The 26,132-nt window shown below is 48.3% G+C and overlaps 2 protein-coding genes and 1 pseudogene across 2 annotated transcripts; 2 read left to right on the top strand and 1 right to left on the bottom strand.

The window, feature by feature from the left end:
- Positions 1–15,599: 15,599 nt before the first annotated feature.
- LOC125515872 lies at positions 15,600–20,008 on the top strand. The gene is made up of 2 exons (XM_048681364.1): positions 15,600–15,953; positions 19,168–20,008. Exons 1-2 carry the CDS (start codon positions 15,786–15,788, stop codon positions 19,528–19,530), a joined length of 531 nt encoding a protein of 176 aa, XP_048537321.1. The 5' UTR covers positions 15,600–15,785; the 3' UTR covers positions 19,531–20,008.
- Positions 20,009–20,870: 862 nt separating this feature from the next.
- On the top strand, positions 20,871–22,320 carry LOC125515871 (protein IRX15-LIKE-like). The gene has a single exon (XM_048681363.1). It carries the CDS (start codon positions 21,144–21,146, stop codon positions 22,128–22,130), a length of 987 nt encoding a protein of 328 aa, XP_048537320.1. The 5' UTR covers positions 20,871–21,143; the 3' UTR covers positions 22,131–22,320.
- Positions 22,321–23,170: 850 nt separating this feature from the next.
- Positions 23,171–25,611, bottom strand: LOC125517446 (annotated as a pseudogene).
- Between the last annotated feature and the right edge of the window lie 521 nt (positions 25,612–26,132).

Genomic DNA, 26,132 nt, shown 5'->3' with positions numbered 1-26,132 from the left:
TATTCTTAATGAATCTCGAGCGTAATGTTACACATATTCATAGTGTGAATACCAAAAGATGTAAGGTTGATAATGATAGTCCCACATACTTGTGGCACTGCCACCTTGGTCACATAGGTGTCAAATGCATGAAGAAGCTCCATGCATATGGACTTTTGGAGTCTCTTGATTACGAATCATTTGACACGTGCGAACCATGCATCATGGGTAAAATGACCAAGACTCCGTTCTCAGGAACAATGGAGCGAGCAACCAACTTATTGGAAATCATACATACTGATGTGTGCGGTCCAATGAGTGTTGAGGCACGCGGTGGCTATCGTTATGTTCTCACCCTCATTGATGACTTGAGTAGATATGGGTATGTCTACTTAATGAAACACAAGTCTGAGACCTTTGAAAAGTTCAAGGAATTTCAGAGTGAGGTTGAGAATCAACATGACAGGAAAATCAAGTTCTTGCGATCAGATCGTGGGGGAGAATACTTGAGTCACGAATTTGGCACACACTTAAGAAAATGTGGAATAGTTTCACAACTCACGCCGCCTGGAACACCTCAGCGTAATGGTGTGTCCGAACGTCGTAATCGCACTCTATTGGATATGGTGCGATCTATGATGTCTCTTACCGATCTACCGCTGTCATTTTGGGGCTATGCTCCGCATTCACTTTAAATAGGGCTCCGTCGAAATCCGTTGAGACGACACCGTATGAATTATGGTTTGGGAAGAAACCTAAGCTGTTGTTTCTAAAAGTTTGGGATGCGATGCTTATGTCAAGAAACTTCAACCTGAAAAGCTCGAACCCAAATCGGAAAAATGCGTCTTCATAGGATACCCTAAAGAAACTATTGGGTATACCTTCTACCTCAGATCCGAAGGCAAGATCTTTGTTGCCAAGAATGGGTCCTTTCTAGAGAAAGAGTTTCTCTCGAAAGAAATAAGTGGGAGGAAAGTAGAACTTGATGAAGTATTACCTCTTGAAACGATAAGTGGCGCAGCTCAAGAAAATGTTCTTGAGGTGCCTGCACCGACTAGAGAGGAAGTTAATGATGATGATCATGAAACTTCAGATCAAGTTGCTACTGAACTTCGTAGGTCCATGAGGACACGTTCCGCACCAGAGTGGTACGGCAACCCTGTCTTGGAAATCATGTTGTTAGACAATGGTGAACCTTCGAACAATGAAGAAGCGATGGCGGGCCCGGATTCCGACAAATGGATGGAAGCCATGAAATCCGAGATAGGATCCATGTATGAAAACGAAGTATGGACTTTAACTGACTTGCCCGATGATCGGCGAGCCATAGAAAATAAATGGATCTTTAATAAGAAGATAGACGCGGATGGTAATGTGACCATCTATAAGGCTCGGCTTGTCACTAAGGGTTATCGACAAGTTCAGGGGGTTGACTACGATGAGACTTTTTCACCCGTAGCGAAGCTGAAGTCCATCCGAATCATGTTAGCAATTTGCCGCATTCTATGATTATGAGATATGGCAAATGGACGTCAAAACGGCATTCCTTAATGGTTTCCTTAAGGAAGAATTGTATATGATGCAGCCGGAAGGTTTTGTTGATCCTAAGAATGCTGACAAGGTGTGCAAGCTCCAACGCTCGATTTATGGGTTGGTGCAAGCATCTCGGAGTTGGAACATTCATTTTGATGAGATGATCAAAGCGTTTGGGTTTACGCAGACTTATGGAGAAGCCTGCATTTACAAGAAAGTGAGTGGGAGCTCTATAGCATTTCTCATATTGTATGTGGATGACATACTGTTGATGGGAAATGAAATAGAATTCTTGGAAAGCATAAAGGCCTACTTGAACAAGTGTTTTTCAAAGAAGGATCTTGGAGAAGCTGCTTATATATTAGGCATCAAGATCTATAGAGATAGATCGAGACGCCTCATTGGTCTTTCACAGAGTACGTACCTTGACAAGATATTGAAGAAGTTCAAAATGGACCAGTCAAAGAAGGGGTTCTTGCCTGTATTGCAAGGTACGAGATTGAGCACGGCTCAATGCCCGACCAAGGTAGAATGTAGAGAAAAGATGAGTGTCGTCCCCTATGCCTCGGCCATAGGGTCTATCATGTATGATATGCTGTGTACCAGACCTGATGTAAACCTTGCCGTAAGTTTGGTAGGAAGGTACCAAAGTAATCCCTGCATGGAACACTGGACAGCGGTTAAGAATATCCTGAAGTACCTGAAGAGGACCAAGGATATGTTTCTCGTTTATGGAGGTGATGAAGAGCTCATCATAAAGGGTTACGTCGATGCTAGCTTCGGCACAGATCTGGATGACTCTAAGTCACAAACCGGATACGTGTATATTTTGACTGGTGGGGCAGTAAGCTGGTGCAGTTGCAAGCAAAGCGTTGTCGCGGGATCTACATGTGAAGCGGAGTACATGGCAGCCTCGGAGGCAGCACAAGAGGCAATCTGGGTGAAGGAGTTCATTACCGACCTAGGAGTCATACCCAATGCGTCGGGCCCGATGACTCTCTTCTGTGACAACACTGGAGCTATTGCCCTTGCCAAGGAGCCCAGGTTTCACAAGAAGACCAGGCATATCAAGCGTCGCTTCAACTCCATTCGTGAAAGTGTTCAAAATGGAGACATAGAGATTTGTAAAGTACATACGGACCTGAATGTGGCAGATCCGTTGACTAAACCTCTCCCTAGAGCAAAACATGATCAACACCAGAACTGCATGGGTGTTCGATTCATCACAATGTAACTAGAATATTGACTCTAGTGCAAGTGGGAGACTGTTGGAAATATGCCCTAGAGGCAATAATAAAATGGTTATTATTATATTTCTTTATTCATGATAATTGTCTATTGTTCATGCTATAATTGTGTTATCCGGAAATCGTAATACATGTGTGAATACATAGACCACAACACGTCCCTAGTGAGCCTCTAGTTGACTAGCTCGTTGATCAAAAGATAGTCATAGTTTCCTGACTATGGACATTGGATGTCATTGATAACGGGATCACATCATTAGGACAATGATGTGATGGACAAGACCCAATCCTAAGCATAGCTCAAAGATCGTGTAGTTCGTTTGCTATAGCTTTTCCGAATGTCAAGTATCATTTCCTTAGACCATGAGATTGTGCAACTCCCGGATACCGTAGGAGTGCTTTGGGTGTGCCAAACGTCACAACATAACTGGGTGACTATAAAGGTACACTACAGGTATCTCCGAAAGTGTCTGTTGGGTTGGCACAAATCAAGACTAGGATTTGTCACTCCGTATGACGGAGAGGTATCTCTGGGCCCACTCGGTAATGCATCACCATAATGAGCTCAATGTGACCAAGTGGTTGATCACGGGATCATGCATTACGGTACGAGTAAAGTGACTTGACGGTAACGAGATTGAACGAGGTATTGGGATACCGACGATCGAGTCTCGGGCAAGTAACGTATCGATTGACAAAGGGAATTGTATACGGATTGATTGAATCCTCGACATCGTGGTTCATCCGATGAGATCATCAAGGAGCATGTGGGAGCCAACATGGGTATCCAGATCCTGCTGTTGGTTATTGACCGGAGAGTCGTCTCGGTCATGTCTGCGTGTCTCCCGAACCCGTAGGGTCTACACACTTAAGGTTCGGTGACGCTAGGGTTGTTGAGATATTAGTATATGGTAACCCAAAAGTTGTTCGGAGTCCCGGATGATATCCCGGACGTCACGAGGAGTTCCGGAATGGTCCAGAGGTGAAGATTTATATATAGGAAGTCAAGTTTCGGCCATCGGGAAAGTTTCGGGGGTAATCGGTATTGTACCGGGACCACCGGAAGGGTCCCGGGGGTCCACCGAGTGGGGCCACCTATCCCGGAGGGCCCCATGGGATGAAGTGGGAGGGGAACCAGCATCTAGTGGGCTGGTGCACCCCCCTTGGGCCTCCCCCTGCGCCTAGGGTTGGAAACCCTAGGGGTGGGGGGCGCCCCACTTGGCTTGGGGGGCAAGCCACCCCCTTGGCCGCCGCCCCCCCTTGGAGATTGGATCTCCTAGGGCCAATGCCCCCCCCCTAGGGACCCTATATATAGTGGGGGGAGGGAGGGCAGCCGCACCCAAGCCCCTGGTGCCTCCCTCTCCTTCTCGTGACACTCCTCCCTCTCCCTGAGCTTGGCGAAGCCCTGCCGAGATCACCATTGGTTCCACCACCACGCCGTCGTGCTGCTGGATCTTCATCAACCTCTCCTTCCCCTTGCTGGATCAAGTTGGAGGAGACGTCTTCCCAACCGTACGTGTGTTGAACACGGAGGTGTCGTCCGTTCGGCGCTAGGTCACCGGTGATTTGGATCACGACGAGTACGACTCCATCAACCTCGTTCTCTTGAACGCTTCCGTGCGCGATCTACAAGGGTATGTAGATGCACTCCCCTCTCCCTCGTTGCTAGAAGACTCCATAGATTGATCTTGGTGATGCGTAGAAAATTTTAAAATTCTGCTACATTCCCCAACAGCATATACATTGTCTGTCTTTTTTCTCTTTCTTTCTTTTCATTCTCAAGGCCTTCAAGGGCCAACTTGTGCCTCGCTTGCACACTATAGACGCGCTAACCGCGCTCATTATACCTGGGGGCTTCTTACACAGAAGCTTAGTTATCTATCTGGGCTTCATGCCCCGCACATGTCTTATTCTTCCGCATGTACCTTTTCTTCGCCATTATATGCATCGCTATGACTTAAGTTTTGGCCAAGCTGGGTTGCCTGGCTCTTGTATTTATGCCCTACGTTCCCGTCAATTCGGCTAGGGCATAAGGGGAGCACCTCTGCGATTGTTACTGCCGGGTCAGCCGGATGTGTACCTCAGACTGGGTGAAGCCGAAAGCTAGCGTTCTTAAGGGAATATTCGGTCGGTGAACAAAAGATGATTTTTATTTATTTTCCATATGTGCCCCCAGATGTTTTTGCCTGCGTCTCCTATCGCAGTCCGGACATGCACTTTAGGGCATGCGTACCCAGCGAAAGGAACCCCTAACGGAACTATTCTCCCTGGAAGATGTTTCTTACTACCCATGTAATATAACATAACTAGTTGGGCACTTGTCTGTTCAAGCACTAATGACCCCTACGCCTGGTTTCCACGCATACCCCGGTTCTTATATAACTGAGCGGGTATTCGGACACACTCCGGACTATCGGGTCCCGAGGTTGAAGCGAAAAGGTCCGCCATGACAAATGATTTACAATCCGGCTAGAAGGCATTATACATGTCACTTTAATTACATAGTCATGTAGACTAACTAAATTCCTCTTCTATACCATCCAACAGGCTGTCTAGCCTACAATCCTGTTGGGAATACTTTGCGGCTAATTCTAATTGCCAATACACTAAGCTAACGGGGATCTCTTTCCCATAGGGCCCCATAGGTCCGACCTCGGCCATGTGGTTTGGGTCAGTCTTGGTATACCGCGTCTTCACCATGGCCCAGGCTTCCCTGGAACCTTGACGGCAGGCTGATATCTTCCATAATCGGAAGCGCCGCCGTGCTCCCTTGAGCTTCTCCGCAAGCTCTCCAATGCCTTCTGGCAGGGAGATGGATGGCCACAAGGCCTGGGCAATACCTTGCATCACCTGCTGAACTTGTTCGTGCAGTTGTGAGAGCTCGGATAGAACATCACCCGTAGACCCGGGCACCTCCTCCGCGGGACGACCCATTAGCATACCTGCAGACATAACTCTATTAGCCGGCTTCTCCGCCGCCCCCTTTTTTAAAGGTTCGTTCAAGCACTTACTAAAAATGCCGCGTCAAAGCCGCTTATTCTCCTTCTCGGAGTCCGCAAGCTGGGCCCGTACATCTTTCAGTTCCACGCTCAGCTTGGTATTGGCATCTTAGAGATTGTTTTTCTCCCGCCTGACCTCAGTTAGCACGCGTTCGCTAGCCTTTAGCTGCCGTACGACATGCTGGTCCTCCGGATTCTCTCTGGATTCATCTGCAATACCTATTGTTAGATCTGCAGCCACGTTGTACGCTATATGATACCTATCATTATTTGAAACAAATGTTACCAGCTGGGGACTTTTTGGGTTCCTTCAATGCGGCAACAGCGGCCCGAAGTTGGGTCTTGCATTCCTCTAGCTCCTGTGACAGTCGAGTATTCTTCTCTGTAAGAACTAGGGCTGGGCATTCGGTATAAACCGAAAATTCAGTTTCTACCATTCGGTTTTTTTTGAAAATTCGGTTAGACAAACTAGAAACCGAAAATGCTAGCTGAGATTAGCTAACCGAAAATTCAGTTAACCGAAATTTCGGTGCGGTTTTCGGTTTTATGCCGAATGACCACGCCTCAAGTATCCATGCTCCGATTGCACTAGCTGCACCCTCTTATATAGGCAAAAAATCTGGCTAATCTCCTCAGTTGGGCGAGGTGGGACTAAAGGAGCGAATGGCCTGGTCAGCTATTCGCATACTCGTACGCGCATGCACATCGTTCACCAAAAAAAAGCCCACGTGAGCTGGGCCTTATCCTTGTTGGCACTTTGGTCAGGCAGGCCCACTTTATGTGAGATGCACGCACGTCAGGTGGGCGATCGTGGGAGGCTGGTCGTGTGACTCCCGGGAGATGACGCTGCGCGCGTACAATCAGCCACGTCTGTTCGGTTTTTGTTCGGTTAACCGAGATGAAAACCGAACCTACCGAATTCTGTTCGGTTAGTGGACATAAAAACCGAATTTTTCTGTGACAGTAAAAAAACCGAAAATTCGGTTTATTCGGTTTCGGCATCAGTTCGGTTTTCGGTTTGTCGGTTTTTATGCCCACCCCTAGTAAGAACCTACACAATAGATGATCCTTAAATCAGTTCTGCTAACTGTTTCAAGTCTCAGGGGCTACTGATACATATAATCGTCAGATTTGCTTACCCGTACATCCCTTACATATTGGTCTGTGGCTCTGGCTAGACCATTTTGAGCAGCACGGAGGTACGCGTCTCCAGAATTGAAGGCATCAAATGCCTCTGGTGAGAAGCAAGCGTCACGGAGTACGGCCCGACGACGCCTATGATTCATGGTGCTCTCCACTTCTGAATTTGTAGCGGATAGTCTATCCGCATCCTCTGTAGGGGGAGTATCCGGCCTCCGCCCCATGTCGGCTTCCGCCTCTATGTCCGGTCCTGGAGCCCGACTGGTGGAAGCATGATCGGCAGCCTCACCGGACATATTCCGGCGAGCGTTTTCTCTGTTAAAGAAACATGGACGTCATTACATTTTGAGAGAGACGACAACCACAGAGCGGGGTTTTTGTCATACCTCTGCGCCGGCGTCTCCGTCCTGACCGCCTTCCTTTTCGGCCTACCCGGCCTCGGCGCCTCTTGTTGGCGAGTTGCCGCGGGTTCGGCACGGCATCCCGAATGCCTTCCATGTAAAACACCATATGTATATGGTAGGTGAAGTCTCTAAAAGGGGATCCTAGTTTTTGGAGTTGGGATTTTGGTTTTTCTTACGAGCGACGCAGGGAGCAGTCTGGGATAGTCGGCCGTAATGGCCACCATGGCGTCATCACAGCTCAATTGATAGAACTTCCGGTCTATCAGCTCCATGAATATGTCTGGATCTTCTTCGAGTCTGGGACTGAGGGCCCGGTCGGGGTCCTCTGGTTGTGGGGATGGGCTGTTGACCTCCCTTATGCCTTTTCGCAGTTCCTGCCGTAAAATGGCAAGGTGAGTACCTGCAACTAAGAATGCGGGAAGAATGGGAGTAAGGAGATATAACTCACCCAGCTTGGAGGGTTGTACATGGAGAATCCATCCCGTGGTTTGATGCGGATAAACTCCTCTTCCTCTCCCTTGAACAGCTCGGACAGGATTTTTGCTAAAGCAGCAGCGTTGTCCGGACCCTTGCGTCCGCAACGGGTGGCATCATCTTCCCCGTTAAAACACCACAGGGGGTGCCCTCGATATTGAAGTGGCTGCACTCCCCGCATTATGCATATTGACATAACCTCGATTATTGTCAATCCTGATTGAGCTAGCGCTTTAATCCAGTTCATCAGGTAAAGGACTTCTCCGTTGTCTTCCTCCTGGGGGCTCCGTGGGCGCCAGCTTCGGCATTTCTTCAGAGGAGCGTTGTTGAACTCAGGAAGACCCTGCCGAATAGGGTCTGGAAGGGGGACGTCCTCCATATAAAACCACTCCGAAGGCCAGTCCTCGGACGTCTTCTTCGAAGTACCGGACAGGTATCCGGTTTCGGCAATGCACCATATTTCGGCTCCGCCCACTTGATAAAGTGACCCCTCTTGTGTGCGGGGGACAAGGCAAAATAACCTTTTCCACAGCTTGAAATGAGCCTCGCAGCCCAGGAATAACTCGCAGAGGGCAACATAGCCGGCGATGTGTAATATGGAAGCAGGGGTGAAATTATGCAGTTGGAGGCCGTAAAACTCCAGGAGCCCGCGGAGGAACGGATGAATTGGAAATCCGAGTCCCCTTAATAAGTAAGGAACAAGGCATACCCGCTCCCCCGTAGAGGGGCTGGGGAAGCTCTCTGCTTGCTCCCCGCCATTGTAGGTGGCGAGCCCGGCTCGGACGGGAACCATATACGCTCGAGGGAGAAATCCCTTAGTCTACAGTTTGACTAATCGACTATGTGGGACAGAACACCTCTCCCAATCATCGGGCTTAGGGCTACGGGGCGGGAGGAGGAGCTGCGGAGGTCAGCCATGCTGGAGTGGATTTTTCCGAAGCGCGCTCCGACGGATTCTCGCTGGGGGAGGATGATATGGATTGGATCTAAGAATCCCCATCCCTTTAATAGACAATTTATTTATCTGGCTAGGGGGGCGAATGTAAAAACGCCCTGGCTCCTCGTATTCATTCGATGCGTGGAAGATAGCCCTTATTGGGCGCAGAAGCCAAGAGGTCCAACATTTATGGGGCCGGACACTGCTTAACAAACGTTTGGAATTTGGAGAAGAACCCGCCTTGCAATGGCGAAGACAATACTGCGCGTCGGACTCATCGTCATTGAAGCCTGGTTCGGGGGCCACTGAGGGAGTCCTGGATTAGGGGGTATCTGGACAGCCGGATTATATCCTTTGGCCGGACTGTTGGACTATGAAGATACAAGATTGAAGACTTCGTCCCGTGTCCGGATGGGACTCTACTTGGTGTGGAAGGCAAGCTAGGAAATACGGATATGTATATCTCCTCCTTTGTAACCGACCTTGTGTAACCCTAGCCCCCTCCGGTGTCTATATAAACCGGAGGGTTTTAGTCCGTAGGACAACATACAATCATACCATAGGCTAGCTTCTAGGGTTTAGCCTATCTGATCTCGTGGTAGATCAACTCTTGTACTACTCATATTATCAAGAACAATCAAGCAGGATGTAGGGTTTTACCTCCATCAAGAGGGCCCGAACCTGGGTAAAACATCGTGTCCCCTGCCTCCTGTTACCATCCGCCTTAGACGCACAGTTCGGGACCCCCTACCCGAGATCCGCCGGTTTTGACACCGACAGCTCCCAATTCCAGATCGATAATAGAAGCATCGGACCACCGATGTTGGCTTCCTTTGACTCTACAACGTTTGTTGGATTCTTGCCCCTACGGCACGCCTCGTCCAGCTACACACAAACAAGAAATATGCCATTACAAACTAGAGAAAATTTCTACATGGTGAACACAATATTATAAGCAAAACTACTTACCTGACGATACAAATAAGCCAACGCCGCCGTACCCCAATTGAGTCCATGCTCCCACCCAGCAAACAACTTAGGCCACATAAAGGAAGCATTCATGCCAGTGTCATCAGAGAAAAGAGTCCGGCTAACTACATTCCACAAGTATGCCCTGGTATACTGCTGCACTGTTTCATCGTCCGCATTAGCCATGCATTCCCCAAAGTGTTCAGCAATCCAATGATAACTTGCACCGGCGGACTTCCCCTGTACCCCTGGCTCCCTCCCTATGCGTCCAACCATAATCTCACGCCATCCATCATAATCTGTGCTAAAACAAATAGGCTCTCCTTTGATGGGAAGTCCAGTGATCAGAGAAACATCCTGCAAAGTGACAGTCATCTCCCCAGCATAGAAGTGAAAAGTATGTGTCTCAGGGCGCCATCGGTCAACGAGTGCCGTGATCGCACAAGGGTTCATCTTCGGCATCGAACAAGACACGAGTGAGATGAAAGGGAGAAGCTCGGTCTTCCGGATATACTCCGTGTATCGCTCGTCATACTTCATCTTGTCATGAACCGAACCGGACCTCAGGTAAAGCTGATCAAAAACCCTTCCTTCATCTGCCATGAACCGTGCATGATGCAATTGATCATACGATGGATGGATAAGAGAAGCCATCCTGCAAATTACAAATGTATATGGTAAGCCCCGTTCTCATTTACAAATATCTGCACTAGTGCAAAAACATACATACATGTGCAAAATTTCTACACTAATTCTTCTTCCATACACCATATATGTGCATATAATTTTCTACAACATAATACACCATGTATTTGCACTAATCCTTCCATACACCATATATATGTGCATACATATCCTAACCAAATTCATAGCACTTTCATAATAATCCTATATCATACATATCGTAAGCCATACATATCCTAAATCACACTAATCCCTACATTATCACACCAAAAACCACTATTCATTTCAACAAAAGGATGAAGTAGGGTTTCATCCAAAACAATCAAATGGAGAGATTTCAACCAATAGAAAGAGGGGAAAGGGAGGAGAATACCTTGAGGATTCAAAGGGCAACCGGATCCACCGATCTTCGGCTCAGATCCGCAGCTCTTGAGTGGGGATAGGGAGGGGCGATTTGAGGGGCGCCATGGAGTGGGGAAAGAACAGAGAGAGGAGAGAAAGAAAGAACAGAGAGCAGAGGGGCTCGGGCGGCGATGTAGTGAAGGGGTATGGCGCCCCGAGGCGGGGCGTCGTGGTACAACCCACAGCGCCCTGGGCCGAGGCGTCATGGGCCCAAGGCCAAGCCGACGTGGCAGTCAGTGCCGACGCGCACGGCGCCATTGACCAAGGCGTTATGTTATCTAGCATGGCGCCCCGGGTGCGGGCGTCATGCGGTTAGGGCCATTTTATGAAATATTTTCAAAATAAGACCATTTTGTGCTGAACTTTGGCCAAAGGGCCAGTTTTGTGATTTTTCACCGCAGCCTGGGCTGCTGTTTAGGTTGGTTGTAATGGGGGTGTATCATATACTAGTATCATGCATATGATACTAGTGTGATAATATATCCGTAATGCATAGTACTTTCTCCGGTCCTTTTTACTCTGCATATAAGAATTGTATGAAGTCCAACTACTCAAAGTTTGACCATATTTATATGAAAAAATATTAACATCTACCATGCTAAAGTTATACAATATGAAACTTTAAGTCATGATGGGTAAACTGGTATTGATTTCACATTGTGAATGTTGGCATTTTTTCTATAAAGTTGGTCAAACTTTATGAGGCTTTACTTCAGACAAATCTTATATGCGAACTAAAAAGGACCGGAGGGAGTATCATATGTTGGTATCATAGAGGGCTATATTTATTACCATGCATGACACAAAGTAGCACATCATTTAATATGATACGGTATCATGATATGATACTCAATCATCTTTTTCTTCATTTAATTTTATGCCACCTTATCAAAAGTGCTTAGTTGGCATGCATGATACTACCTATGATACTCCCATTACGGGCAGGTTTAGTCCCACCTTGCTACCTGAGTGGTGTTTTGGGTGGTTTATAATGGGAAGCGCTGCCTGACAGGGATGGGAACAGTCTTTTGGACTTTCCACTAGCACACTGCGGTTAAGACTACCCGGTTCGGCGGATCTTATCCTGCGGCCGTGTCACACTTGCTCCTAGCCATGCATGGTGTTAGATCCATAGCATCATCCAAAAATGGCCAAACATTGTCGTCTGTATAGCACTCCTCTGCCAATGGTGCATGTTGTCTGTATGGCACTCCTCTGTTAATGGCGCACACGGCTAAACACCCATGTCGTTGCATCTCAAGTGCCCACGGTCATTCCTGCCATGTTTTTTCACTGCCCACGACTATAAAATCATTGTCGCCGTGTTTCAATACTCCACTTTCCGGTTGCCATACACATCCTGTCCATAACCTTCATTTTTCTCACCGCCACCCACATCCTCCACTTCGCTTCCCGTTGCCATGTTGCTTCCCCTGTGGACGGACTAGGTGCATCTCTCAGGGGAGGAGGAGGAGGAGAAGCGGGTCGTGGACAAGGAGCAAGCAGAGGAGATGTGACACCCCAATTTTTGGCCCTTTTCTTTTCTTTTGGACTGGCTCTGTGGACTTGAAACCTGAGAAGACCATCTCCTTTTCTTCTCCCAACTAGTTTATCACTCTCAAATCTTTCCCAAGACCATATTTTCCATACTAGCCCAACCCTAATCTTTATTTCTTGGAAATATTCATTTTTCTATTAAAGGAATAACCCTATTTGCCCTAGTTTGTGAGGCATCTTATATTTCTGTCTTTCCAAAAATTCCCAATAAATTCTTATAAATACCTTAACTCACCTAGACCTTGCACATGTAAAAATATTCAAACTTACATGTTCATGGTGAGCACACCATCCAATTATTGCTTCTGGTCACATTTTCAGTTTGTGAAGCAATTATATTTTATATTGCTTCACAATTTCTTAATTTTTTTCAAGATCGTGATCCCACTATATGACTTCCATCCACAAAATTTGAGATCAATTCATCTAGCCAATATTTCGCAATAATTCTCTCAAGATTCTGTCTTGAGAGGACCTCTGTGAAGGAACTACCATCTAGGTATTTCCAAAAGCCATGAAATTGTATCAGGGCCTCACTATGCCTAAATCATCATCCTACACCAAATTTCATCTCAACCCAATACTCCATGTGAGTGCAGCTTCAAAACCTAGTTTTTGGCATAGTTTGTGAGTTGTGAAGCAACTACCTCCAAAACTTGTCGTAATTATCTCAAATTTCTCCAGCCCATATTGCTTCCTACCTCATGACTCTGTGACAACCTTTCCAGACCATTCAATTATCCATTTGACCACATCATCTAGTCCAAGTTTCTGACCAGAAACTGTTGATGATGCTACTGATCAACACAAAGCTACTTTGGTCGATACATGACCATAGTGGAGCTCCAGTAGGTAGGGTCTTCATGCCAGACATCTTTTGACAAGCCTACATGCCCTTGGAGTGACATGCACCGCGGTGACCACGCGGTTGGCATACCGTTGGCCGCGCTCTGCACGTCGTTTCCCCTCGGGCTCACTCTCCTCATCCGCCCCCGCGCGTCCCTGGTGCCGACCACCCTTATCCTTCGTCCACCTAGCCCTCTGGACCTTTCTTCCCTCCTACAGCGCACTTGTCAGACCTGAGCCGCCCACGGTCATGGAGGAACAGTGCGGCCCGAGTAGCCGACAACCCTTGTCCTCCCCGCGTCTGCCCTCCTACGCCTCGCCTACGTCGTTGGCATCTCACTAACCTCTCTCACCACCACCCAAGCCCTCCCGTGCGCCCACGCGTACCCAACCTCACCAGAGCTTCGGCAGGATCTCCATGGTGGCTCGCGACCTCAGGCATCTTCCCCTGAATATTTAAGCCCCTCTCGAGCCCGCCTCTCCTCACCAATCATCCTCCCCCTCACTCAATCGACCCCAGAGCCACTCAACCCAGCCAGAGAAGCCCTCCTTCCTCCTCTCCGGCATGAGCTCCACCACTCGGCCTCTGCCATGGCCAGCTTGCTCTGGTGCACATCCGGATGAGCCAAGGATACCCTTGAGCTCCCCTTTCTCTCCCGGTGTCGATGCCGTCCTCCAAGCTCCGAATTCATGCCTGGACGGGTGACTCCGATGACCACCGAGGGCCACCACCGCCTGTAGAAGTGCATGCTCTAGCCAATCCAACCAAAAGACCGATCTAACGGAAGAGACTAGACAATACATTTATATGTCAACACTCCCCCTCACGTGTGGCTCCCTCGGGCCTAAACATGGATCAAAAGTGTGCTGCAATTTCATTGAGCCAACCTAGTTTTTAACTGAAGACCTCTTGGCTCTGATACCATGTACAAGTGCATGTTGTAGCTAATGCAACCAAAAGACCGATTTGATGGAAGAGACTAGGCAATACATTTATACGTCAACATCGTCGAAGAGGACGCGGCCGACGCCGTCCGACCAGCATTCGATGGGCTGCGAGTACGGGCGTGCTCGCCGTCGAGCGCCTGGTCCATCTCCGTCGTCTCACCGCTCGGCCTCCTCGTCGGCGGGCGACCATCGATAAGCCATTGCCTCCCTGCTTCTCTCTCTTCCTCTTATAAACCTGCAGCTCGACCCCACCCGGCAGCCTCTCGCCCGATGCCCGAATCGTTTTCAAGTGAAAACATATTCTGGAAATACGCCACCGTCGTGGCCTCTCCATAGGTTTTCTGGAAATTCAACTTAATTCATTTTAAATCTATTTCGAGTCATATTTTGACCATTATTTTAACTAATAAAATATATGTTGTATGCAACAAATATAATATCCTTGAAAACTACATTCAAATACGAATCCAGCAACATAATTTTTTGTGACATGCCTTGACATTTTTCTAGTCAAATATGTGGTCAACCTTTGACCCAAAATACGACGGAGACTAATAATCCTAGAGGTAGTACTCTGTCCGGCAAAATAAGGAAAGCGCTTGAAATCACCCGATGGATCGCAGCTCTCGTGTCTGCCACCTTCCCTGCACATCACATGCTTCATGGGCCACCACCACTAGTTTTGCAACTAGCCCGTTATTGCAATTTTACCACCGCAATAATTGGTCTGTTGCAGACCCCAGAAGACGAAGGCGAAGCGGTAGCTTCCTCATCCCCGCAACACCGAGCGAGAGATGCGTGTCGCCGGCAACGGCCCACCTCACCGGAGAGGAGGATGGCAGCGAGGTTGCAGCTGGGGTCGAGTACGATGGCCGCCTTTGCCATCCGCTTCCACCACGCACGTCGACTGCACACAATGGGCCCACCGCGCTGGAGAGGAGGCGAGGCGACATGGCGGAGCTGCGGCGGTCGCCGGCGGCGGTGCCATGGAGGGGACGGGCGGCGTCACTACTCCCTCATCACTGTTTGACAGGAGATCACTGCGAATATCCAACAGTGATTTTTTTCTTGCAACATCCTCACTGTTGCTACATTGTTGATGTTGCAAAACTCTCTTACATAACGCCTATGTAAAGATGAAGACAAAAAACTGCAACATTAGCTCTGTTGGAAAAAAAATCTACAACGAGATCTTTGTTGCAAAAAAAAATTTATAACGATACCGCTGTTGCAAAAGTTCTGCAATATGAACTGGGTTGCAATTGCAAACGTTCAAGCCCAACATCATCCATGTTACAAAGTTGGCAGCTAAATTTGACGGTCGTCTTATATAAAATTCAGTGGCTCGCGAGGCGGCAGATCTTTCAAAAGGACCTCCCCAAAATAAAAGGATAAAACAGCTAAATAAATACAGGGGAAAATTGGGGACCAACCCGTAAAATTTCGAAGGATTTCCTTCTCGTGCGTCTATTCTTTTAGAAACCGAATACCAGGCCGCCCCCGACTGCCCGAGGAGGCACGCACCACCTGGAAGCATCTGGAGGCGTGGCACCGCAGCCGCAGAGCAGCCGTCGCCCGCAGTTACCAGGCACCACCCCGCGACGCCGTGCACCTCGCGGCGGCGGAGCACGTACGAGAGCACGCAGTCGATCGGGAGGCGCCGCCGATGGACCCGTCCGACGTCGAGATGGAGCCCGCGGAGCATCCGCTCCAGCCCCAGCCCGAGCAGCCTCCGCCGCCGCCGCAGGCAGCGGCGGCCGGAGATGGGTGGAGCATGCTGTCCCGCGCCCGCGGGCTGCTCCAGGAGGGCCAGCCGTCCCTCGCGCTGCAGGCGGTGAGAACCCTCGCCTCACTCTCTCTGCCCTCACATCCCCTCTTCCGCTCCGCCTCCATTTCCTGCGCTTCGTCGCGTCTCGACCCTCGCCGTGCGTGCCGGAACGGGAAATCCGCGAGGTTCGCACCCGCCATAGGCTGATCACGCGATTAGAACGGACGCGGTGGGTTTTCTCTGGTTTCAGTTTCGCTTTGGATCGTCTTCTCCATGGCGTAATCCGCCTTGGGATTTCGCGCGGAGCGACAAAACAGGGGTTAGGTGTTGTGATTCGCTCTAGGTCCTAGGGTTCTAGGCTTTGAGGTTTAGGGTTTGTTAGGTATGATTCGTGCCAGAAGATGTTTAGGTGTTCGGGTGGTGCCCCCCTAACTGCGCACCTGTTCTTTTCGGCTATATTCCCCCCTTAGGCTAGCAGTGGTTATTCTCATGTTTCCCCTCCTTGAGAGGTAAAAGGGAGGAAGTTTATGAAGTGATGCACACACAGGGAGATGCTTCCACTATGTTGAGTGCTCGTAGGCTCGTACATATCTCACACCTATCAGTATTTCAATTTGCTATTTACTAATGGGTTTCCATTAGCACACTGAGTAAGCTCTAGGGATGGTGTTTACAAACGTATAAGGATTGAGCTTGCAAAGTGGGGAAGTAGCACAGATGCATTGTAGCCTTACAAATCTGTTTTGGTAATCCTTGTCAAGATTTCATTTCCGATTGTAATTGCCATGCCACAATGTAGATTCGAGTGAATTCCTCATCCCACACAGTTACAATAGTTTTTGATTAAAAAATCTTAAAGAGTTTTGAGTTTCCCGCGCAGTCGTGAAGCTAGTTTTACTACTCCCTCTGATCCATATTAATTGTCGCTGATTTAGTACAACAATTACTATGGATCGGAGGGGGTAATTAATTATTTTCGAAGTGTTTGAGTTTGCCACAGTTGTGTAGCTAGATTTAGTAATTTTCTTAGGGTAATTGTTAGACTTGGTTTTAGTTTCATACAGTGTGTTTTTCTGATGATTTGATTGTGCCTGCACAGTCCTGTTTCTGATCTTTCTGTTCCCCCTTAGTTGGTATGCTAGTTCCTTACCTTCTTTTCTTTCATTTTCTGGTAGTAATGGGGAACCCCAAATAATTACCTTCTTCGATTGAGTTGAGAAATGGGGATGTTTAGAGACCTACCATTTAAGTATTTATATAAAGTTTGTTTCTTAACAAGGGTTTTACGAATTCATATTTTCCGAGAATGAACACCAACACTCCACCCAAAGTGAGTGTACAACTTCAGCCAAGCATGCTTGAACTTTTGAACAGGGATTATTTTCCTCATCCTCTAGCCTTTATTAGATGGTTAAGTTTGTATCTGCTAGTTTTGCTGTTGTTTGGGTTGTGTGCTCGGCATAGTTAAAAAAGGCGCGGCTAGGCTCTAGGCGATAGCAAAACGCCTAGTGCATAACCGCGCTTAATCTGCGCATAAGCATGCGCTTTGGTCTGAAAAGCGCAAGGAGGTGGCAAACGCGCAATTAACGCTTAGCGCTTTTTTGAACTATGGTTGCTCGGTCACCTCTCCCCTGCCTGGCCGTTATTTCCGGGCTCAATGTCTTAATGGAAAAACAGTTCAGGTGGGCTAATCGCCCCCCACCCCACCTGACCTTTCAAAAAGAGGTGTGAATCTGCGTTGTTTAAACTATTGAGCTGTCGTGAGGTCACACTGGCAAAGGTGGATTGCAATGCTTAACATATGGAGATGCGCTTTAACCATTTATAGTGAAGCCAAAAAATATGGGTACAAAAGGCACGAATGAGAAGTCAACAAGTTAGGATTTGATACCTTGGTGAAACCGCTCAGTCATTGTGCTAATTTAGTACTGGCCCAACCTTACTAAATACGCTAGTATTCTGTGTAGCATTAGGATGTTCAAGCCATGTTTGCATTGGACATATATGATTTCCTGTCTTATGTGTAGAATAGACCTTTCCTAAGATGATCCAAATGAGGAATGTGCAGTCTTCGTCAGGACTTGAGTGCTGTGAATCCTACACAATGGCGTTTGCAGCAATGCTGCAATACTCACTAGCATTTCCTGTTACTCTTATATGTGACTGGAATTCAACATGTGCAAATTGATTCCGACCACCGATACTCATTGGCATTAACAGCTGCTTTCCTATTGTGTTATTTCTTTCATTCCTTTGTCCGGAGTCTTTCCTTAGTAAAATAAAGTACCAATAGGGACTAGCCCCTCTGGTCTTTTGTTAAGAAATGTTGGCACATACCCAGCGGAGCCAAGGCTCAAACGCGAGCGGTGGGCTAGGTTGCGCAATCGTCTTCACGCCACTAGCTAACTGGTCGATGCCCAGTTCCTATTCCCTAGTCAAACACGATTTGGTTGTAGCAATGGTGGGAAGGAGAAGAAGCAGCCCTGGGGGAGGTAAGAAATAGCAGAAATAGAAAGGGATAAAGACCGGTGAATGAGAAGAAGGGGAAGAAGGCTGTGGGGAGCAGATGTGGAACAGTGGAAGAGGGTTATGCCAGGGGGAAAATGGTGAAATCTATTGCAATTGAGTAGTGGAGGACGGAACTAGTATTGTTTTGTCAAGGATACATGAATGAGTGGTATTTTGGAAAAGGGCAATTTTCTTAGTGGTATAAGATCAATTTTCCCTTAAGTGCGGCACTAATAAGTGAATTTTGATGAGGTTTGCAATCTGCTTCTTAACTTGTATACGTCAATGAAAATAATGTTGTGTGTCTGTTAAAAGAAAAGCTCTGTGGGGGATGCAAATATAGTAAGCTTCCAAATTGGCAACGTTTCTTGGCGGCAATTATTTTTTACTAAAATATTAGGGTCTTTCTAATGTGCGTATGTATATTTTTGGGTTATATTTTGCTGTACGAAGATAAAAACAAAATAAAAATTCAGAAAAGGAAAACTAAGGTTACAACAACAAGCAACTGAGTTAGCGAAAGGCTCAACCCACTGCCAGGGAGCTATATTTCTTTGTCTTAGCTCGATGAAGAAGCCACTGCAATTCCTCTCCGAATTTTTTTCCTGCATCTGTAGAGATGGGCCTGATGCCCTTGAAGATGTTGATCGTTCCTGGTATTCCAGATTTCCCAAGCAACTATACTTGGTTGTGATTATTCTGATGATCCCTTTGCCATAAATTTCACATTTCCTAGTTCTGCCAAGGAACTGAACTCTGGAATATTATGCAGGTACTCTTGGCCATAAGATCTCAAGGTGGTGAACAGGCTCTCATCCAGACTCTGAACCGTGCACGTGACCTCTACAGGCAGAGATCGCAGCCTGCTCCCAACATTGATGAGCTCGCTTCTTTGCTCGCACAGTGTGCTATAGCAGAGGCTCAGTCATCAAACCCTAATCCACTAGCACCTGGTTCTGACCCTGTTACGGCGTTGAACTCTGATGAGGCCTGCATACTTGCTGAGTGTGGAAGGAAGCAGATTATCCTGGACGCCTTCAACGATGGCAGCAGCTTCATTTGCTTGAAATGTGGTGGGCTCTTCAGCACGTCACGCAAAGATGAGCACCTGGCCTACTGGTGCGGGGCGGCATGATCCTGGTGATAAATCCTTGCTACTGTATATGGGTGCTCACCCCAGACGGTGATCATGATGTGCATGATATTTTGTAGAACCTGCTCTCTTTTCCGGGTTACCGCTTCTCTACTGCAGGGATGCCAGAGATACATCTCCTGTTCACCGAAGCAAATACATAGACAACCTAGAGCATTATGAACTGGAATCGACGCTTCATTGTGCCTTGCTGTGTTATTATGGCACCTTTTTGCTGGTGGTATGGTAAATCCTGATATGATCCTCTGTTATTTGCTCGAGGTTGTCGAAATCCTCATAGTCTGGTGAGGAAAATCTTCCGTCCATCATTAGACGGCGTATACTCTATGGAAAGTTAGTTAACTGATGTTCTGTCCCTTTTAATTATGATCTGCTGATTCGGACACCGGGAGTTGGTATCCATGGGCAGATCTATAAGAAGATGGAACTCTGTTGTCACTACCTGCTACATTACTTTTCAGTATTGTTTCACTTTCTTTTTACCCAATGCATGTGCCTGCTAGATTATTGCTAGCAGTAAACATATACAAGTTCTTCGTTTGAAATTTTGAATGAGCTCCGGTTACCACGAAACAGTCTAGGTCTTGAACATGTCGGTGCGTGTTTCATGCCAGTGCTTTTGCCGAGGCTTCACTCGAAGGCAACGGAGGGAATAGACCGACAGCCACCTCCCATCTACAAACGTTAGTTCCTGCATGCCACATCTGTGAGACTGTGAGTCGCTTGAATCCCAAGTGGCCAGTCTCCTTTTGCGTCACCCTTGTCAAAGGAGGTTCAGCCTTGTTCAACAATTTTCTCACCAAATATGATAGTTGTATCTGCAACCTTCTTTCGTTTGATATCTGAGTCTGATGGCCAGAAAGCTGCCCGTCTTCAATCAAAGTACCAAAATCTGGATCCATCTCCTGTATCTGTTCAGGTAATTACTGATGATCCTCTGTCATCGGGTTAATGGCACATTGCCGTGATGTGTTCCATATACCACACGGAAAAAAGAAGAAACATAAGGTGACATTGCCCAAGAAATTTGGTAGCCTGCCCGGGGTTGATCGCAGCTCAATCTGCGTTCCACGCTGAAAGTTTTGGATGGTGGGGATATGAGTGTTCATATTCTGAAGGAGAAAGTTCCAGCGTCCAAATCAAAGGAGTGCCCATCCAAACCTACCGGAATTTGAGCCACTCCGAAGCAAACCTGCAGCGAAGTGAATTTTCACCTAGATTGCATTCTCGCCAAACATGCCAACTACTGATCAAACGCTTATTCATTTATTTCCCAAAAGAAATAAACTTCGTCTTATTCTACTTTGCTTGATTAATTAAGCTTAGCTTGGCTTGTCTGCCATCACATCCAAACCTGCATTCCCCGGCCAACAACTCTCACGCTCTGAAAGGCTGAGATGTCATTCTGGTACGGTGAGCCATTCTCTCCATCCCCGTCCCTTCTTGTATTAACACCATTGCTCTTCACCCGGAGCGCAAGATCACACGCATAAATGGTGTGAGAAACACAGGGGCACAAGAACTCGAGCACCAGCCACTCCAGCTGCCTGCTCTGCTCATTGGTTTGGTTGGTTACGCGGGCCGGGTAGGGAGAGATGAAGGCGATGTCCGGGACGAAGCTGCTCCTCGTCCGCCAGCCGTCGAGCAAGTACGGGAACGGGGCGGCGTCGCCGGCGACGGCCGCGTCCATCTCCTGGCGCCGCTTCTGGCTCGTCGCGTTCCTCGCGCTCTTCACCTGCGCGTCCCTGCTCACGGTCTTCTCCACGGCGCGCGCGCCGTCCGGGGCGGCGTCGCCGCGGGTCACGTTCGCGGCCGGCGCCGGCGCGGGCAGCGCCGTCGGCGGCGCCTCGGCGGGCGGAGGGGCGCTGCCGGCGTACGTGTTCGACGCGCTGGTGCGGTACGCGGCGGCGGCAGGGGCGAACTCGACGGTGAGCATGCCGGAGGAGGACGTGCGCGCGATCGCGTCGGTGCTGCGGCGGCGCGCGCCCTGCAACCTGCTGGTGTTCGGCCTCGGCGCGGAGACGCCGCTGTGGCGCGTGCTGAACCACGGCGGGCGGACGGTGTTCCTGGACGAGAACCCCTTCTACGTGGCCCACATGGAGGGCGCCCACGGCGGGCTGGAGGCGTACGACGTCGCCTACGCCACCGCCGTGCGCGAGCTCCCGGACCTCCTCGACGCCGCGCGCGCGTCCCGCCGCGCCGATTGCCGCCCCGTCCAGAACCTGCTCTTCTCCGACTGCCGCCTCGCCATCGGCGACCTGCCCAACCAGCTCTACGACGTCGCCTGGGACGTCATCCTCGTCGACGGGCCGCACGGGTACGCCGAGGGCTCGCCGGGGAGGATGGCGGCCATCTTCTCGGCGGCGGTGATGGCGCGGACCAAGGGGACGGTCACGGACGTGCTGGTGCACGACTACGAGCGGGAGGTGGAGAGCCTGTGCGCGCGGGAGTTCCTCTGCGACGAGAACCGCGTGGAGGGGACCGGCACGCCGTCGCTCGGCCACTACGTCGTGCGCGGCGGCGCCGCCGCCAACCGGGAGGCCTTCTGCGGGGCGCCACCGACCGCGAAGAAGGCGAACTAGTCGGTCAGGGAAACGGCTTTCCAGTTTGGTTCCTTGTACTTCGATCAGATGGGTTGGTCTATTGTGTGCGCTTTGGCATTTTGATGCACCGTTGTAAATGTGGCGTGGTCTCGATCAGACAAAATGACACTTGTGAACAACTGAACAAGTAATTTTTAAGAGGGTTTCCGGCATCATTTTTTTTGTTGCATGGTAATACATGTCTCATTTATATTGAAAGGATCAAACTACAAGTCGTGTATATACCGAACTAGCGAGATTGGAAAGAAAAAAAGAGCAAAACGCTAGTTTTGCATCAAGAAATACTGATCAAGAAGTAAAATTACAAACAAGACCAAAGAATCCTCTGTCACGAGCAAGTTTAGAATGGCATATTTAGCGCTCACGCACTTCTTTTTTCAAGAGCATATCAAGAACGTGCCATATTCTTATATAGAAGGCATAAATATGTTACAAGAAACACTCACATAACTTGGTGCTACCGAGCTCTCAAGCCACGGGCGCATAGCCAAAGAGAAAGACTCGTTGTGTTATAATTAATACTACTATTTTTATGTCTTTGAGTTGATCGTTACAATGTGTGTTCTTTTTATCCTAAACACGTAATGTGTATAGCTCAAGAGAATGGAGTACCACGTGTGGGCATCATGTGTGTTCGATGTCCATCAAACACCAGCAATTATCTAGGAATGTTATCAAGCATACGTTGCACATATGCGCGTAGGCTATGTGAAATTGACTCATGAAGCATCAAGCATGTCATCCCCGAGTTCTCCTGTGATCTTGCATTGCAAATGCATGAACGTCATGTGATAATCTAGTAGATCTCTATTGAACAAGTCACTCCTTGTTCACAATCGAAGCTTCGAAAATTTGAATGAGAATACTTAATGGAATGCTGAATTAAGGGGAGAAAGTACATCTGGCCAAAAGATAGGATTATACTCCTTTTATCTTGTTCGAGTATTTCCAAAGTTTCTCCACACATGTTTTAACGAGGCTATCTACAAAACATGCATAGTACAAATACATTTTCTCCCTTCTTAAACTAAACCCACCAGGGTTTGGTAGACTCCAACTCCAACACGCCCTGCAATTCTACATCTTGCGTCTCCTATCTACTTTTTGCTCCTACTTTTTTGCCTGCATTCCATGATGATCTCAACACATACATCCATCTTCAGATGTCTCCATGCACTCGCCTTTTTGTGCTTACAGGTACATAAAAGCAACTTCGCATTGCAATTGAACTACCGAATTACCATGAAATCCCACTTCCATTCAGCGCTGGAATGAAAATCATCATAAGGGTAAAAAACACGGTCCATGTGCCTCGAACCCCAAAGGTGCCGAGCATATTTGATGTCCAGCAGATTCGCAACATCAAAGTCAATTATACCCGAGGTAGCATCAAGGGGACTGCGGAAATTGTATGCTCCAAAAGATGGGTGGATAAGCCTTTGATGAAGACTCTCACAAAGATCGCAGTGACCTGATAAAAGTATAAACATGTCCAATCTGAGACTAGCATCATGACATAAAAAGTGTTTCAGATAATCAGTATGCATAACTGCATGGAGTACTGATAAACATGATATATTACACACAAACAGTTAGCAAACTTAGGGCACGTGCATTAACTAGCTCCTTAATTCTGTAGCATTTCACCGGGTTCAAGGGCGAGGGGTAAGGGCAGGAAGGTGATGGTGGGGTTTAAATGGTTGTAAAATATACCCAATTTGATTACTACCTCTCTCTCAGTTTACAGGGCGTGCGCGCGTACCCCTAGGTCGTCAATTTGACCAACCTAATACATGTCATATATTACAAAAAAATATACCAATATAAACTTCAAGATGTTCTATTTTTAAACAATATAATTTTTTGTTATATAGTTTATATTAGGGTAATAAAATTGACAACCTAGATATACGCGTAGGACTTATAAACTGAAACGGAGGTAGTATATCGAAAGCATGTAAAGCCCTGACTAGCAGCTAAAAAGAAAAATGAAATCATTGTCTTGTCAAGGAATAGCCCTTTATTAGGCCAAACAGACTCTTAACTTAAATAGCCACATGACACATGTGGTAAGCAATCCAAACAATTTTTTAAAAAAGGACACTAACTTAAATATGTGTTTGTGCTATTATCAAGAATAGATCCAAACTTAAATATCATCATCGAAAAGCACGAATGAGTTACGTTGTAGCATCGTTCGACTGATCCTCACACACTCCTGAGATGATTAAATATAGTAGTGGTATTATTCGTTCTCTACCAAAGAGAGCTAAGATTTTGCTCACTAACATAAGTACGGAGGGAGTAGGTACTCTGATTATGAGAGTATACTGCTTACCGCTTAGAGAGACGGAGTCTTGGACAGGGCAGCAAAGCACGACCCCCATTTTTCTTGCATATTCCGCAAAGAAGAGTTGTATGGCCGCCGGATTATCTCTTGCAGAGGCCATGAAGTTGATATGTTGGTAACCATGGCTGTCAACACTGGCGTCACAAACAACATGGAGCTGTAGCTCTGGCCCCTTGGGAGGAAGAAATTTGCAGTACATAGCAATGACGACTTGACGATTAGCACCAATGGCCAGGAAATAAAATAGGCGTATGAAGATGTGATTATTGTTGGATAAAGGGACTGACCCCAATGGTGCGGCTCCAGTGCTGAATCGCCATGTTAGCCAGCTTCCGTCTCCATCGTTGCCCGGCTCTGATGTACTCCTCCCTCTCCGCCGGGAACTGGGGCTCTGGCACCAGGCAAGAGTCGAGCGGAGGAGCTGAGGGTCGAACGAGTAGGACGGCCAGCCGCTCGACATCCTCGGCGGAAAGATGGGCGCTGCTGCCACCGGCGAGCAGCTCTGTGACGGCGGGGCTTGTGGCAACCCCCGACTGCGCGAATGCGGCGAAGGCCTCGCAGTTGGGGTGCTTCGCGGCAGCAGCGGCAGCGTAGTAGTAGTCATAGTTCCGATCGGCATCGTGGACCACGCGATTGAGGCCGTGGAAGGATCTGTGCTTGATGTCATCGATGTCGACGACATCGACAACGGTGTCGGCGGCGGCGAAGCGGGCTGGGGGGGAGGCGGCGTAGAGCCAAACCGTGTTGACGATGACGTTGGAGGCGCCGTCGGGGAGGGGCCCGAAGCAGTGGCCGCCGGCTAGGAGCGCGGGCAGGAGGGACGGCACCGTCGGCACGCCGTGGGGGCCGTTGAAAGGGAGCCGCGAGGGCGCGCAGGTAGGCGTCGTGGATGGAGTCCCTCAGAGCGGTCTTCCTCACCCACTCCGCGTGGGGGACGACGCTGGCGCCACCGCGGCTGTGGCCCGGGAGGTGTCGGAAGAAGAACTGCGCCGTCTTCGGGAGCGCCAGCGGCGGGGGCTTGGAGAAGGACGTCGCCGAGGTGGCCTTCGCTGCCCTCGCCTCCATTGGGTTTGGCCTCTTCCGCGGGCGATCTCGGCGACGGGGGAACATGTTCGTGGCAGAAATCACATATTTGACCTCAGGTCCAAATTAAATCACAAACTGACTTCGTTCCGAAAAAATTCCACTCTGTTGACTCTTTTGTGTGGCGCCCGACAGCTAGGCACCACACACTACTATGCAGCGCCTCTCTATTGGACGTCGCACCTCGTGCCAGCGTGGCAGCCCTGGTTCAGTTGCGGCCCCACAGACAGCATTGCAGCGCCTCAGACTTAGGCGCCACACTTGTAATGTGCAGCGCCTAGCTCTTGGGCGCTTAAACTCCTCTGTTTCCTTTCTTTTCCTCCGTAAATTTGTTGCCATTTTAGAGATTTGTCCAAGATTTGATGGAACCCTTGATTTGCTTGATTTAGGATGTGTAGTCATAGTGGTAGTACCGTAGTGTTGTTGCTTAGTTCATAATATATAGTTCTTGTTAGTGAAACCCTAGATTGTTTTGTTTATATATATATATATATATATATATGAGATGACTATTTATATAGATAACAATGAGATGTTGAGTTTTGTAG

This window comes from Triticum urartu, chromosome 6 (assembly GCF_003073215.2).
Source record: "Triticum urartu cultivar G1812 chromosome 6, Tu2.1, whole genome shotgun sequence".
Lineage (NCBI taxonomy): Eukaryota > Viridiplantae > Streptophyta > Magnoliopsida > Poales > Poaceae > Triticum > Triticum urartu.
Note: the sequence above shows the minus strand (reverse complement) of the source record. Positions and strands in the feature narration are given on the sequence as shown.